The following is a 15,252-nucleotide window of genomic DNA, read 5'->3' as shown; positions in this document are numbered from 1 at the left end:
ACATTTTCACTTTTTCAATTAGTACAATGCCCACAGTTAAACTGGATGAATGGTCTTTGTGCCAATGCTGAGTGTATGAAAATTGTCCCCTTTGTGACAAGTAATTTATGGTCACACTCATATAAGGTTACTTTGGAAGGAGACCATACATGTACATCTGAAATATGAGTAGATGCACAATTATAATGCATTCATCATAATCAAAATAAAGTATTGTATAAGAAGAAGTTTGTCGAGCAGTGATCGTATTCTAACAAAATGTATTAACAAATATTTTGATAGAAAAAAGAAAACTGTTAGTTAATCAGCGCACACATACCTGTCTGCGTAGATCTCTTGTTTTTTTAGTCATTTTATCAATAGCGATGTTTAATGGGTCTCCTTTTTCCTTCCGTCCAGTCTAAAAACACATAATGAACAGCACAGGTATAAGCAGCCTGCCACAAAGCTACTGACAATGACAGCTCTTTATTTGGGATCAATTCTATAAGTGGGTACCTCCATTTAGGTGCCCCGATGCTGTGTAGTGAGAGCCCAAATTCTCTTCCACAATATTAGCATAACCTGGTATCGGTGCACCTAATATTAAGGTGCCTGAAATTATACCAGTCATAGAGCTGGCATAATTATGGGCACCTAAATGCAGCAGGGATATGCAAAAATTATAGTATTCTGTACGTTATATGCATAAGAAGCAGCCCCACTTATATCTGACTCATGCCCTGTCTCTGTGCACCCCCCTTCCTTGCATGTACATGCTAGGCCAAATGTAACAATCCTCTTATAGAACTGACCCCATGATGTTCTTTTAATATCAATGTATATCACCAGATTTATTAACACATTTCATTTGTAAATGCAAGCTTAATATTTCTCTTTTCTTTTTTTTATTTAAATGATATAACAACATCAACTTCCTTACCTGAATGTTAATAGAGTTGTCTTGGGTGATTATCTATATTTGTCACCATTGAGAATAACATTATTTATATATTTGTTACATTTGTACCCCACATTTTCCCACCTATTTGCAGGCTCAATGTGGCTTACATAGTACCGTGAAGGCGTTCGCCAAGTCCGGTTGAGAAACAAATACAAGGTTATGTTGTAGTTGAATTAGGAAGATGCATATCAGGCATCACGAGGGTCAAAGGGAGTGGAGATTATATATTATCCAGTACGATCATTGGTATTGCTGTGGTGCCTGGTGTGGGGGTTTACGTTGGATCGGTGGGGTAAGCCTTTTTGAAGAGGTAGGTTTTTAGTGATTTCCTGAAGTTTAGGTGGTCATGGATTGTTTTCACAGTTTTGGAGAGTGCGTTCCATAGTTGTGCGCTTATGTAGGAGAAGTTAGATGCATACGTTGTTTTGTATTTGACTCATTTGCAATTTGGGTAATGTAGGTTTAGATATGTTCTTGATGATCCGGTTTTGTTTCTGGTTGGTTAGAAAGGCTTTCTGGAAGGTGATTTCATAGCAGGGTGGGTAGGTGCCTACATAGGTAATATTTTATAAAGACAAATAGGCACCTACTTGTCTTAGTAAACAGGACACTTAAACTCCAATGTGTGACCTCTACTTCATTTATGAAAAGATGCTGTAACCTCCCTATCCCCCCTTTTTGTTCTTTCTTCCTCTCATTATTTTCCTTATTCATTCCATTCATTATGATCGGTTAAAAATGTGAATGAGAATTTTTCATTTTTTTAAAGTCATAATTAATCCAATGTTTTTCAACAGTCATTATTATTTTCACATTAGTTTTTACCATCCTGTATAATCTTTGATTTTGTTAAAATTTTGAAAAGTTAATAAAAAGATTTATTTAAAAAAGGAGTAATTTTTCCATTAGTTCCTCATGTAAAACACTGGCAAAAATGTGCAGATTTTTTTTTTCTTTTTATCTGAGCTTCTGCAAAACCCAATATAATTTTTTTTGTTTGTTTTCTTATATACCTGTAATACATATGTAGATTTTTTGGCTCAGCCAAACCTCGCCCATACCACTCCCCCTTGAAATACCTGTATGGCATGGATTTCCACAGGTAATAAACACCTATATGTAGAAACTGCTGCATGATGCCCCTCATTTCATTATAAATGCTTGCAAAATTGCTGCTCCTGCTTTATGTGCTGAAAATGCTGACATCCTTTTATGTATTTTACAAATGGCTCTGTGTCCAGCACAGCCTATTTTGTAAAATACTAGGTGAATTATAAATATCCCTCAACGTCCTAGGCAAAATGGAGCTTCTACAGTGGGGATTTATGCCATGTGGTGTGGTCTAAATTAATTAGTATTCAAAACATTATTTGTACCTTTCAATAGCCTGTATTTCTTTAGATTTTCCTTCCTATGCATTTTCAGCAAAATATAGAAATAGTGCTATTTTTCCTCTAACTGTTCAGTATGGTATAGCATTTGCTATAAGGTTATAATGGTTGACTAAGGCACTTTCATAAGGATGTGAAAAGTTTGCTGCAATAAATTTCCTTGCTCTAAGAACAGCGAGTCTTCTCACCATCTCGAATGGGGCTAAAAGCTTCTAATTTCCATGCTGCCAGTAGGTTTATTAAACTTCGCAATGCAGACAGCATAACTGCCTGAGGATGAAGTGAAATAAGCTTTACCTTTGCAAGCTGTATTAGCACTGTGGGCATGCAGAGAAAAGCAGCCTTCTGCTACTTTTCTTTTCTGAAGGGAAGGAATCTCAGTGAGGGAGCAAATTTGAAAAAAAAAATGTAAAAGGCTTATGGAGAGTTTACTAGCACTTGCATATGTGATCTTCAAGAGGTAATTCCATAAGCAGACAACAAAAATTAGATGCTAGTCATTTAAATGTGTATATAAACATATATGGGTTTAATAAATAATAATCCATCTACATACTATATTCTAACCACACACAGTCACATGGTTGGAGTCTGGCTGTAGCATAGTCGGAACTCAGACTTATACACGTACCCCCAGATTCTATAAATGGCGCCTTAAGTTGTGTGCACTAATTTGGCCACACGGCCAAATTGCATGCCTTAGGGGCCATTTTATTAAGCCGCGTAAGCGTCTATGTGTGCCCAATGCACGCCAAAATGGAGTTACTGCACGGCTACCACGTGGCTCTTGCGATAATTTCATTTTTGGTGCACGTCCAATACATGCGGCCGAGAAATCATTTTTATTATGTGCTGCGCATATCGGATGTGCGTTGAGTGGCATTGGGTGCGCATAGGTCATTACTGCCCAGTTACCACATGAGACTTTACCGCTAGGTCAATGGCTGGCAGTAAGGTTTCAGACCCCAAATGGACGCGTGGCAATTTTCATTTTGCCGTACGTCCATTTTCAGCAAAAATTTAATAAAGGCATTTTTTTGTAGGTGCACTGAAAAATAATTCTGTGCACGTCCAAAACATGCATCTACATTACCGCAGGCCATTTTTCAGTGCACCTTAGTAAAATGACCCCATAATTGATTGACAAGCCAATCAGTGCCGATAATTGGTACTTAGCAATCAATTAGTGGCACTAATTGGCTTTAGTTAGTATTTATGTGCACAACTTTCTAGGCGTATTCTACAACATGGTGTATGTAAATTCTAATGCGTGCACTCAAAAAAGGGGTGTGACCATGGGTGTGGAAAGGGTGGGTTGTGGGCATTTAAAAAAAACTAGTTGTGCACTATTATAGAATATACCTGATCTGTGCCTAGCTTAGGCACAGGTATTTAGGACTGGTTTTAGGTAGCCTAAATAGGAGCACCTAAATTTTAGATGGAAGAATGGCACGTGAGCGTATTCTATAAACTATGCCTAACTTTAGGCATAGTTTATAGAATCACACTAACCGCATGGTTTTATGGCACCGATTTTTAAGGCGCCATACACTGAATTTCCCTCATAGCTTATAGGATCCTATAAATTATGCACATATTTCCCAGACCAAGAGGTGAATATTTACACCAGCTCTATGGCTGATATAAGTGCTTGTGGCTAAACACATACACACATATATATTTACCTGGTTACACTAGTATTCTGAAAAGGAATATAGGTGCCTACTTTCATTTACATAATAGGCTCCAGATAGGTGCCCTTTAGACATCTAAATATAGGTTCTCCTTTACAGAATTCCAAATAATTGATTAGATGCAGCAGTTTATTATACATGACTTGCCCCTGTCCATGTATAATGGTATAGCTAATGAGGAAATTTTTAGCTGGCTCCATACAAGGAAAAAGGTTCAAGGAGTAAAGAATGACACACAACTTCAAGCGTTTAGGGAGAACACAAATCCTTTACTTAAAGCACCAAACTTGACCTGACATGGGTCCATGTTTTGACAGAGATTACTGCCTGCATTAGGAGTCAGATACAAATTGCTCTAGATGACAATGCTCTTATGTATGGTGTTAAGGAGGAAAGGCTACTTGGAATCAGACAATTGCAAATAAATCACAGTACCACTGCAGCTCCGTGATGGATCAAGTCCACATTGTCATCTACAGTAATTTATGTCTGACCCCTGATGCAGGCAGTAATCTCTGCCAAAACACGGACCCCTGTTGGTTCAAGTTTGGTGCTTTAAATAAAGGATTTCTGTTCTTCCTAAATGCTTGAAGTCAAATGTCATCCTCTACTCCTTGGATCTTGATCTGATCTGCATAGAGGTTGTCTCCTGCTTCTTTTCCCTACAAGGAAAGCCAGGGGAAAGTTATGATGTCATAGAGATTATAAGTAGTAGTGTTTTGGAAGGACATTTATTTTTTTTTCATCTTCCTTCTGCCAAGATGACCTGAGGGGGTGCAGAGCGTTCCCTAGTCAGTGAGCCCTAGTTCTGGCTTAGGTCCAGTACAAGATTAACGAGGGGTTGATCTAAGCTACCATTTTCTGATCTCCCATGATCCAGACTGGGGTAAGGAGCAAATCCCTCATATCCTGTTGAGGGTAGACTCTCATTAAGCCTGTTTGGATGAGGGGCAAAAGGAAAGGAAAGGTGTTGTGCTGGAAGGAGAGTACTGTCTCCAGGATAAACATGAATCCTTCACACCATCCTTCCTAGTACCTGTGAGAGGAAATTCTTGAGTCTCTGTGTAAGATACTACAGATGAGTCTTGAGTCAGCAGTTGGGGAGCTAAAGGAGAGGTGATATGGTATTATTTTTGTCTGGTAGAAGAGAAGTCTTGGCCTAATTGAGGTGAAAATGCAAACCAGGTATCCCTGTGTTCATGGAACCCACAAGTGAGTGAGTAGAGTACATTTAAATATTGAGGTTCTGTCTGAGAATCATCCAGGAACAGAAGATAGAAGATCTTGTCTGAAGGAGCCCAAGTGTGAGGAGAAGATAATGAGAAGAGAATAAAGATGACTGTGAATCAAAAATCTCAATCACTAATCTTGTGTGTTGCAGTTTTCTTTTGTCTTTGAGTATGCAATTGTCTATCTGTTATGTAACAGATTAAATTAGCCTTTTTCCCACAAATTCTATAAAGTTGCATTTTTTAAAAGATGTCCAAGATACATCCAGTTGATAACATCCAAAATGAAGTCCATCTTACATGTATTTTCCAACAGGAAATATGTGAGGATATATGGTTTGAAAATAAGTGAGATGGGTGTCCGTGTGTTGAGGATGTCCAGCATGAACAGCCAATTTACAAACTGTAATGATATTTGAGTGATATTTGGGCTTGGGTCTCTTGGTTTAAAGTGCACTGCACTAACCACTAGGCTCCTCCTCAGACTTGCATCCTGCTTTGCTAAGAATGCCCTTAATAACTGAATCTGTCATAGATCCTGACATCCCCTTTCAGTTTCTCTTTAAGGGGAGAGGGAGAGGGACAACAACCACTGGGAGATTAAGGAGGTGTCAATCAGAGTACCTTTTTGTACCCTGGATGTGACTGAAACAGGTCTAACTTATGAGGTCCTACTTTTTAGGCTTGGATGTTTCTTCCCATTCAGTAATCACTGTTGAGCATACTGATTTTAGACCTTCCCTATTCCCAAACAAAACACACCCACAAAACATCTCCTTGCTATTTGACGTACCATAGTGTTGGATGTCCCTTTTCTGCCTTTGCAAAATCTGTTTTTTAAAGTTCAAGCACATGGATGGATATCTGTTTGGGTATTTTGAGATTTCCATATGCTTTGAGAATAAGTTCTATAGTGTGCAAATTAGCATGTGAAATTTATAGAATGAAGTCAGCTGGGCATGTAAATTAATTTAATAATGAGGAATTAGCAGTTACATGCTCAACTGCCCTTAGTCAGTATTCTAGAAGTTGTGCATGCAAAATCTGTTACATGCAATGGCTAGCAAGGTGTGAACATAGGAGGGGCATGGGCAGATCAGGATTGACATGCGTATGTTATAGAATATTATCACATTTGCACATAACAGTCATCAGTTAGACACGGGCACTTATGGCAGCTATTGAACTGGCGTAAGTGCTCCCGCCTAAACATACATGCATAAATGGACACATGCTAGTATTTTGTAACAGAAATTGGGTACATAATTAGTTTGTATAATTTGCGCTTAGCGCATTCTGGGGGCCACTTTACCAAGCTGCAGTAAAAAGTGGCCTGTGCTAGTGTAGGAATGTGAAACTGGTGCACGCTGGGCCATTTTTTACCATGCCAGGTAAAGAGGCCTTTTTTAATGCAGACAGTAGGCCATGCTCTAAAATTAAAAGTAGTGTGCGGCTATTTACTGCCTGAGCCCATGCTGCCACCTATTTATTTAGCAATAAGGGCTCAAGTGTTACTTACGCGGTAATCAGGCAGCGCGCATCAATGTGACCATGCTGCCAATTACCACAAGGAATGCCCCCTGTGGTAGAAAATAGAAAAATTATTTTCTACCACAGGAAACAGCACGTGCCAGATTTGGAATTACCACCGGGCAGTGGCGTACCAAGGGGGGGGGCGGTGGGGGCGGTCCACCCCAGGTGCCAGTGGGTGGGGGGTGCTCCGCTCCCGCCGCCTCCCGTGGCCGTTCCCGCGACGCCGCACATTTAAAAAACCGGCGAAGCAGCATCGCAGGCAGCACCTCGTGCCCTGCTTGTAAAAAAAAAATCAAATCTCCTTCCTCTCCTTCTCCTTCTCGTCTTGACGTCTTGACGTCTTGACGTCGACTCGGATCAAGACGTCAAGACGAGGAGAAGGAAGGAGATTTGATTTTTTTTTTGCAAGCAGGGCACGAGGCGCTGCCTGTGATGCTGCTTCGCCGGTTTTAACGGGACTGAGGTGGGGAAGGAGAGGGGCGAAAGGGACTCGGGTGGGGGTGTTCAGAGGGGAGAAGGGGACTGGGGTGGGGATCTCAGAGGGGAGAAGGGAAGGGGAGGGTAGAAGGGGACTGGGGTGGGGATCTCAGAGGGGAGAAGGGGAGGGGAGAAGGGGACTGGGGTGGGGGTGTTCAGAGGAGAGAAGGGGACTGGGGTGGGGGTGTTCAGAGGAGAGAAGGGGACTGGGGTGGGGGTCTCAGACAGGGGAGGGGAGAAGGGGACTGTGGTGGGGGTCTCAGACAGGAGAAGGGGAGGGGAGAAGGGGACTGGGGTGGGGGTGTTCAGAGGGGAGAAGGGGGCTGGAACTGGGGGCTGAAAAAAGGGGCAGAGAGAGAGAGAGGGGACAGATCCTAGATGGAAGGGGGAGCGAGAGGGAGGGCAGACCCTGGATGGATGGGAGAGGGAGGGCAAATGGTGGATTGAAGGGGCAGAGAGAAAGGGCAGGCAGTGGATGGAAGGGACGGCAGAGAGGGCAGACACTGGATGGCAGAGAGAGAGAGAGAGAGAGTGAAGACAGATGCTGGATGGAAGGAAGACAGTGAAAAGAAGATGAGGAAAGCAGAAACAAGAGACAACAAACTGTAAATAAAATATATTTTTTTATTTTTTTTGCTTTAGGATAAAGTATTGTAGATGTGTTAAATGTTTATAATAGAACATGTAAATAAGGTAATCTTTTATTGGACTAATTTTAATACATTTTGACTAACTTTCGGAGAACAAAACCCCCTTCCTCAGGTCAGGATAGGATACTGTAACAGCACTATACTGTACTGACCCGAGGACGGAGGTTTTGGCCTCTGAAAGCTAAATGTATTAGTCCAATAAAATATTATTTTACTTTCTATATTTGTTTTATTTCTATTTGTTAATTTGTAAAGTGGTGATTGGTACTTGTTAGGTTTTTTTTTTCAAATTTACCTCTGCTGTCTTTATATTTTGCACAGTACTAGGGGACAGTTTCGGTTTCTGTGGTGTTGCATTGTATGCAGAGTCTGGCATTGGGGGTTCAGTTTAATTTTTGTCTAAATAGAAAGTTTATGATTACTTATTCTATTGTGGATTAGGGTGTATCTGTGTTTGTGAAAAGACATGGCTTTCAGTTGGCATTGACTGTGCAGGATCTACGATCTGTACTATTCTGTCTGGTTTCATTTTACAATAGGTGAATTGATGTTCTAGTGCTCACTGTAGTGTTTAAGATGCTTTCCTTTTCCTTGTGTGACTCGTAGAAATGACTGCTTATGGTATGGTAGAATTGCTCTATAGGTCCTGAGTGTTTTGTATTCTCGGCATGCCTAGTACTGGATTTGGGGGGGGGGGAGGGGGGTTAAAAAATGACCGGCCCCGGGTGTCAACTACCCTAGGTACGCCACTGCCACCGGGCACCAGCACTACCCCAGCAGTAGTGCTGATATTGCTTAGTAAAAGGGCGCCTCTATGAAGGTGCCAAATTTTAGCCACCTTTTCTTGAATTTACCCCTTAGTTTCTCCCAGTAGTTTACCACTGAACTGAGAAGTGTCTTTTGAACTGGACTTGGATTTGAAAGACTCATTTGAGGTGAAAGGTCACTTCCGGGCATAGAGACTGGAAGGATTTCCTTCCCTTTGCCCCTCAAGACCCAATCCCCACAAACTGAACCCCTTTCTGTAGTCCTCAGAGCTGCAAACACAATGGGGTTCAATATGTATAAAAGATACATCTCAGGGGTACCAAACTGCAATTCCTGAGGGCCACAACCTGTTCTGGTTTTCAGAATAATCTTAATAAACATTTATGAGATGTTTTTGCATATAGTTTAGGCAGAGGTGAAGATGATCTCATTCACGTTCTTTACAGATATGATGAACACATTGCTGGGTCAAGGCCTTCAAGAAATGCAATTTCACACTCCTGTTCTTATTGAAATTCAAAAGACAGAACACAAAACAATACAAAGCACAAAAAGCAAGCACTTGAATAAACCATTGCTGAGCTAGTCAATTATCCTAAATTTGATGCACTCTTTTCTAGCAGCATCAGAATAAATATTATGAGTTAAATATCAAAAACACAAAGGAACAAATATCGAGCCAGTAGCTATTTCTTTAAAGTAGAATTATTAGGACCAAAACACTTGAGGGTCCTTTTACTAGGCTGTGGAAAGCACTAACACGTGTTTACTGCAGGTTAAAAAGCACCACTGTTGGCGCCCTGTGGTAATTTTGGGATTGGAGCGCGCTACCACATGCTAAAAAATAGAATTTAATTTTTAGCACTGGGGGCAGGGGATAGGCACATTTTGCACATATCGGTTAGCACAGCTATATCACTGCATACTAACTGATTTGTGCGTGGTTAGCACATGAGCCCTTACCATGTACAAAATGAGTGGTGGTAAGGGGGTCACATGCTAATGGCTTTGCGCTAATGGGGAAGTTAGCACGTGGCATGTGGCCATTAATATGAAAAATAGAGAATGGAACCATTTTACAAATACACTCCCCCCCCCCCCCCCCATTTACAAAGCCACGAGGCAATACCGACACAGCCCATTCAAAGTAAATGGGGGGAGGGTAAAAGTGGCTCCAATGCGCGGGAAAGACCCCTGCTGGGACAGCACAGGCCACATTTTAGTACTGCTTGGTAAACGGGCCCCTTTACAAGTTGTAATAATCACCAAAAAGTGAGCTGTGAGCTTACTAAATACATATTACTGACCCGATGAATGCCACCATTTCACCATGCATCCTGGCTTCCTCAGACAGCATTGCTGAGAGCAGCCTTCATAAATAAGAAAAAGAGCTGCTTGATAGAAGTACATTAGATAAAACCCCTGAGAAGGCCAGAAAGCATGGTGAAACGGTGGCCTTCGTCCAGTTTGAAATAAAATGAGTTCTTAGGGGGTCTTTTACAAAGCTGCGCTACCGATTCTCGGTACAGCAAATGAGAGGAAGCCCATTCACTTCCTATGGGCTGCCTCTCATGTGCCACGCGGGAATCGCTAGCGTGGCTTTGTAAAAGAAGTCCTTAGTCACCTTAGATTTTGGTGATTTTTACAAATTATGAACAGGTTTACATAAGTCACAAAAATTTACAAAAAGGCTGTTTAAATGTTATAAAAAGTAAACAAGTCACACCATAAAAAATACTATTTTTGTGATCAATGAAAGAAACCTGAACCACATTAGAGCCAAAAGAAAAGTTATATTGTAATTGCCCTGGTGGCAGAGTGAGGTATTATATTTTAAGGGGGGGGGGGGGGGGGGGGACGCTAAAATATGTCATGGTTGTTTCCACAAATAGCCTCCACAAATAAACAGGAAAAAACATTCCTCTAACACACAACATCTAGGCCACAACAACTATGAATTAAATTGCTCTCATTTTAACTATTAGAGCAAATGTTCAGCAATGCAAGCCACAAGAACCACTATCTTCAGGCATCGCCATAGGTCTCATAAACCTTAAATAATTTTCTCTCACACAACAATGAGAGTGCAGTTAACAACAATTTTGCCACTGTTCACTATATTGCCTAGACCGAACAGTAAATAGACTTCAAAATGCCTGAGCACAGATGAAGTTTAATACAGCCTTTTAATGTTTTTTTTAATATAGCACCAATTTTCTGCTACCACCTCTTTTCAGAAATGTGATACCACATTTACGTTTCGCCTTACATCCTTGCATAAATGCTCTCAGGCCAACCAATTCTGAGTCAGGACCCGGAAAGGTATTTTGTTTTTCTGTTTAACCCTGGTTACAAAATGATGGCATTTTTTTTAGCGGTTTCTGAGGTCTTTTTTTTCTCCCTTATAACATGGTGTAAAGATTAAAATTAAACTACATTTACTCTTAGTTCTTACTGGAGATTGAAGTTTTTAGGAATATGCAACCCCCACTCACTTCTGCCTCATTCATTCTGAGGTATCAAAAGAGGCTAGCTGACCTGAAGTTAAGGCTATCCTTTTTTTTTTTTTTTTTTTTTTACCCCATAGCCATTTCCAGGTTGGAGAATTTATCAAGGTGTAGTAAAAGTTCACCTTTTACTGCACATTGATCCCCCATGGGATTCAGCAATCTGTGGGATCCTTGTATCGCAGGTTGCTGAATCCCATGGTAAAAAAATGCTGCTGCTTATGAGCCACCTCGAAAGAAGAGTTATCCCATGTGCCTGGGACCATCGGCTCACAAAGCTGCGTCCCAGTGCTTCTAGACCTGATATGCATGGGGCAACAGCGTTACATATAATGCCCCAAACCATTCAGACAACCCTCCCCCATGCAGCATGCCCTCTTCCAATCCTCCCCTCCTGATTCCAGACCCCACATCTGAAGCTATTCTCTATACCCAAGACCTCACTCCCCCCCAGAGAGGATCTCAGGGCCCTTACATGGTGGCCCAGATGGTTGCCAGGCAGGAGCAATCACCCTTTGTTCCTGCCCAGCCAGTGCTGCATCCAAAATGGTGTGCCTAATGTTAAAGGTCATATTTCCATATAAGGAAATTTCCATATATAAGGGTGCCATTTTGGATGCAGCATGTAGACTGGGCAGTAGTGTCTCGGCATTACTCATGCCCAAATACCCCCGTCCCCGAACCACCAATGATGTCAAGAAAGCTTTTTGAGGGGGCAAGGGCTATATCTGAGGTGGGGTGGGGGAGGGGATTGGGGGGGCTTGAACATATGGGGGTGAGCAGGGATTGAGCCGGGGACTCCTTAAGCCAGGGGACCCTGCTCTGCCATCCCAATAGCATCGGGACATGGCTTAGCTGCCCAATGTGGCGGTGAAATAACCCTAGCAAAAAGCCCGGATTATTTTACTGTGATTTTTGGACCCTAATGCCCAAGCTGCATTATAATATTTGCACAATAATGAGATGCAAAGCATGCATTTGCATGTTTTGCACCTCATTACCACAACTCACAGCGACTTAAATATCACCTTGGTATTTTTTGTCAAATGGCATTAGGGCTGTTCAAATCAAGTTAAGGGCCAAATAACTCAGCTTAAGGCCCTAATGCTGCTTGATGAATTCTCCCCTAAATTTAGGAACTCAGTTCTAGTCAGTTTACAGGAGGGTCAACTTAGCAAAGAAACTCAGAAACCCCTAAAGGATTTCTCCATTATGATTCTGATTTCTCTTATGTTGTGACTATGAAGAAAAGCTTAAGTCAAAAGTCCTACCTCCAACTATTTCCAGTGTTTGCTTGCTATGGTGCTGTGAAAAATGCATTTTATTATACCTATGCCATTTTATCACAAGTTTAAGAATTTGGGTGAATGTTAAAACAAATAAGTTTGTGAAGCAGATGGTCTGAGTCAAACCATGGTCAAACATGTTTGCATTTATGTTTTTCTTTTTTCAAAGTTCAAGCGATGTACATAGCAAAAATAAACAATAATGAATCAAATGGCAATCATAAATAGTGTGGCAAAAAGCAAGCACCTGCAAAACATCCTATATAATAATTTGCACCTCCGTTTGGATGCCTGGGTTCATAATACAGTTCCCATTGGTACGCCCTGGGGATGACATCACAGGGCGGACCAATGGGAAGTGAGAGAGAAGGGAATTCAGCACCAGCAACCGGAGGTGAGTACAGAATCGCCCCTTCGAGTTCCATGACTCCCTCCCTCCACTCGCGTCCGAGTTCCACGGCCCCCTTCTCCTCCGAGTTCCACCAGCCCGAGTTCCATGCCCCCCTACCTCCCTCCCTCCTTCCTCTCCCGTCCGAGTTCCACGCCCCCCTCTTCTCTGAGTTCCACTGGCCCGCGCGAGTTCCACAGCCTCGAACCTCCCTCCCTCCCTCCCTCTCTCTGTGGCCTCCGAGTGCAAGCAGGACGTGTGCGGCTGCCCCTCCACTTCGTAAGTGCCGGCTGTTGTTTAAAACGTTTTACCTCCTGGTCCGCCGGCAACAGTGAAGTTGAGCAGACACGGCATGGCGCTTCACACTGCCTTCGCTTTCGCTTCTGTTTCAGCTGTGCCTCTGGTCCCACCCTCAAATCCTGTTTGCGGAAGGGCGGGACCAGAGGCACGGCTGAAACAGAAGCGATACTGAAGGCAGTCTGAAGCGCCGTTCCGTTCCTGCTTGAGTTCACTGTTGTCGGCGGACCACGAGGTAAAAAGTTTTAAAGAACGTCTGGCACTTACAAATAGGAGGAGCAGCCAAACACGTCCTGCTTGCACTCGGAGGCCAGAGAGAGAGGGAGGGAGGGAGGGAGGGGGAGGGGCACTGGATGAGAGGGGGGAGGGGGAGGGATGAGAGAGGGGGAGGGGGTCCTGGAACTCGACACGGGGGGGGGGTCCTGGAACTCAACCAGGAGGGGGGGTCCTGGAACTCCACCGGAAGGGGAGGGGGGTCCTGGAACTGGAAGGGGAAGGACGGGTACTGGAACTCGAAGGAGTGGGGGGAAGGTGGAAGGGGGGGAACGGGAGGGGGCGGGTCATGGAACTCGAAGGGGAGGGATTCGTGGAACTCGGAGGAGAGGGAGGGAGGGAGGCAGGTAGGGAGGGGGCCCTGGAACCTTGCTAGTGCCCATTTCCTTTCTGTTGGAAAGTGGCCTCTTTTACTAGTAAATAAATAAATATGTGTTTTAAAAAAAACAGCATCTGCTAAAACAAAACAATATAATTGGGTGAATGAAACAATATAAATAACATACAGTGAAAATGAAACAGAATGGCATTTCCCACCCCCAGACACCCCTATTGTTCTGAAGTGTTTGTTTTCTTGGACCACCACAATGTTTTTAAAATGAAACCTGCAAAATTCTGAGAGTAGCACATTTTGTCTCCATTAGAAAGAAAACTAATAACATTCAGAAGTAACAGGCAATTTGCTTTTCAATTCTGGGCCAAAGGAAGAGGGGTTTGAGGAGAGAATGTTATAAGTCTCAGCATGTGAAGCAACCAAAAGACAAGCTGCAGGAGGCACATTAGAAATGCTGATGGTAGTGAGTGTTAATAAAGCTGCCCCAGATAAGGTAACTTAATAATACTGTGACAACAAATCAGAAACAGTGGTTAAAGAAAAAATGAAATTTATCTTTACTCAATCAGTGGAAACTCCACACCTCTTCCATCCAATGCCATGCGCTTTCAAGGACCCAAGGGGAAAGAGGGACAAGAATCTCATTGAAAAGAGAGGAGCACCTTGTGAAAAACCACCATAGGGCTTCTAGAAAAATCTGGGAATCTGCAAACTAGTGAGCCTGACACTGGTGCAAGTTATTGAACAGAATTCCTGTAAGAATGGAGGAATATTTGGGCTTAACATATTCCCCTTCGGTAGTAGCTCAGGGTGAGTTAAATTCTGGTATAGGGAATACTTCCCTGCCCCTGGAGGGCTCACAATCTAAGTTTCTACCTGGGGCAAAGGAGGGGCGTAGCCAGACCTCGCCGGGAGCGGGGGCCACAGCCCTAGGTGGGGGGCACTGTTTAGCCCCCTCCCTCCACCGCCGCTGCTTCCCCAGCCGACGCCACTTTGACCCCCCCCGACGATCCCCTTCCTGGCGTGATCAGCGTCAGAAACAGCTGATCACGCCAGGAACTGCATTGAATGAAGTCGCTACTCCGGTTCCAAAGATCTAGATTCTCGGCTGGAGGGCCAGCAAACAACAAGGTATTTGAAGCAACGGGGCGGGGGGCGACAGCAGGGGAGGGTTTGTGGCAGGAGGGGGTTCAAGAGGATCATCGGGAGGAAGCCAGGGGCCAAATCTACGGGGGCCCAGGCCCCCTCAGGCCCCACGTAGCTACACCACTGGTTAAGAGTCTTGCCTAAGTTCTCAAGAAGAAGGTGTAGGGTGTGAACTGTGCTTACCTTCTTCTCAGGCACTGCATAATAACAGTTTTAGCTGATAATCTTGCCTTAATACTACAGACTATGTATATTTTTTAAAGTTTAGTTTACCTTGTCCATGGATCCTATTTTTTGTTTTTTCCATCACAAAAATGAGAATTTACATGTTGAACA

The 15,252-nt window shown here is 43.0% G+C and overlaps 1 protein-coding gene across 1 annotated transcript in view; it reads right to left on the bottom strand.

Moving 5' to 3' along the window:
* Window positions 1–15,252, bottom strand: part of CTNNA2 (catenin alpha 2) — a 1,714,656-nt gene that overhangs the window by 485,766 nt on the left and 1,213,638 nt on the right. The window contains exon 8 of the mRNA XM_030191022.1: window positions 320–400. Within this exon, the coding sequence (XP_030046882.1) occupies window positions 320–400 (81 nt within the window). The remainder of the gene's footprint in view (window positions 1–319; window positions 401–15,252) is intronic.

Source organism: Microcaecilia unicolor, chromosome 2 (assembly GCF_901765095.1).
Source record: "Microcaecilia unicolor chromosome 2, aMicUni1.1, whole genome shotgun sequence".
In the NCBI taxonomy this organism is placed as follows: domain Eukaryota; kingdom Metazoa; phylum Chordata; class Amphibia; order Gymnophiona; family Siphonopidae; genus Microcaecilia; species Microcaecilia unicolor.
The sequence above is the reverse complement of the archived record's forward strand: the minus strand, read 5'-3'. Positions and strand labels throughout refer to the sequence as shown.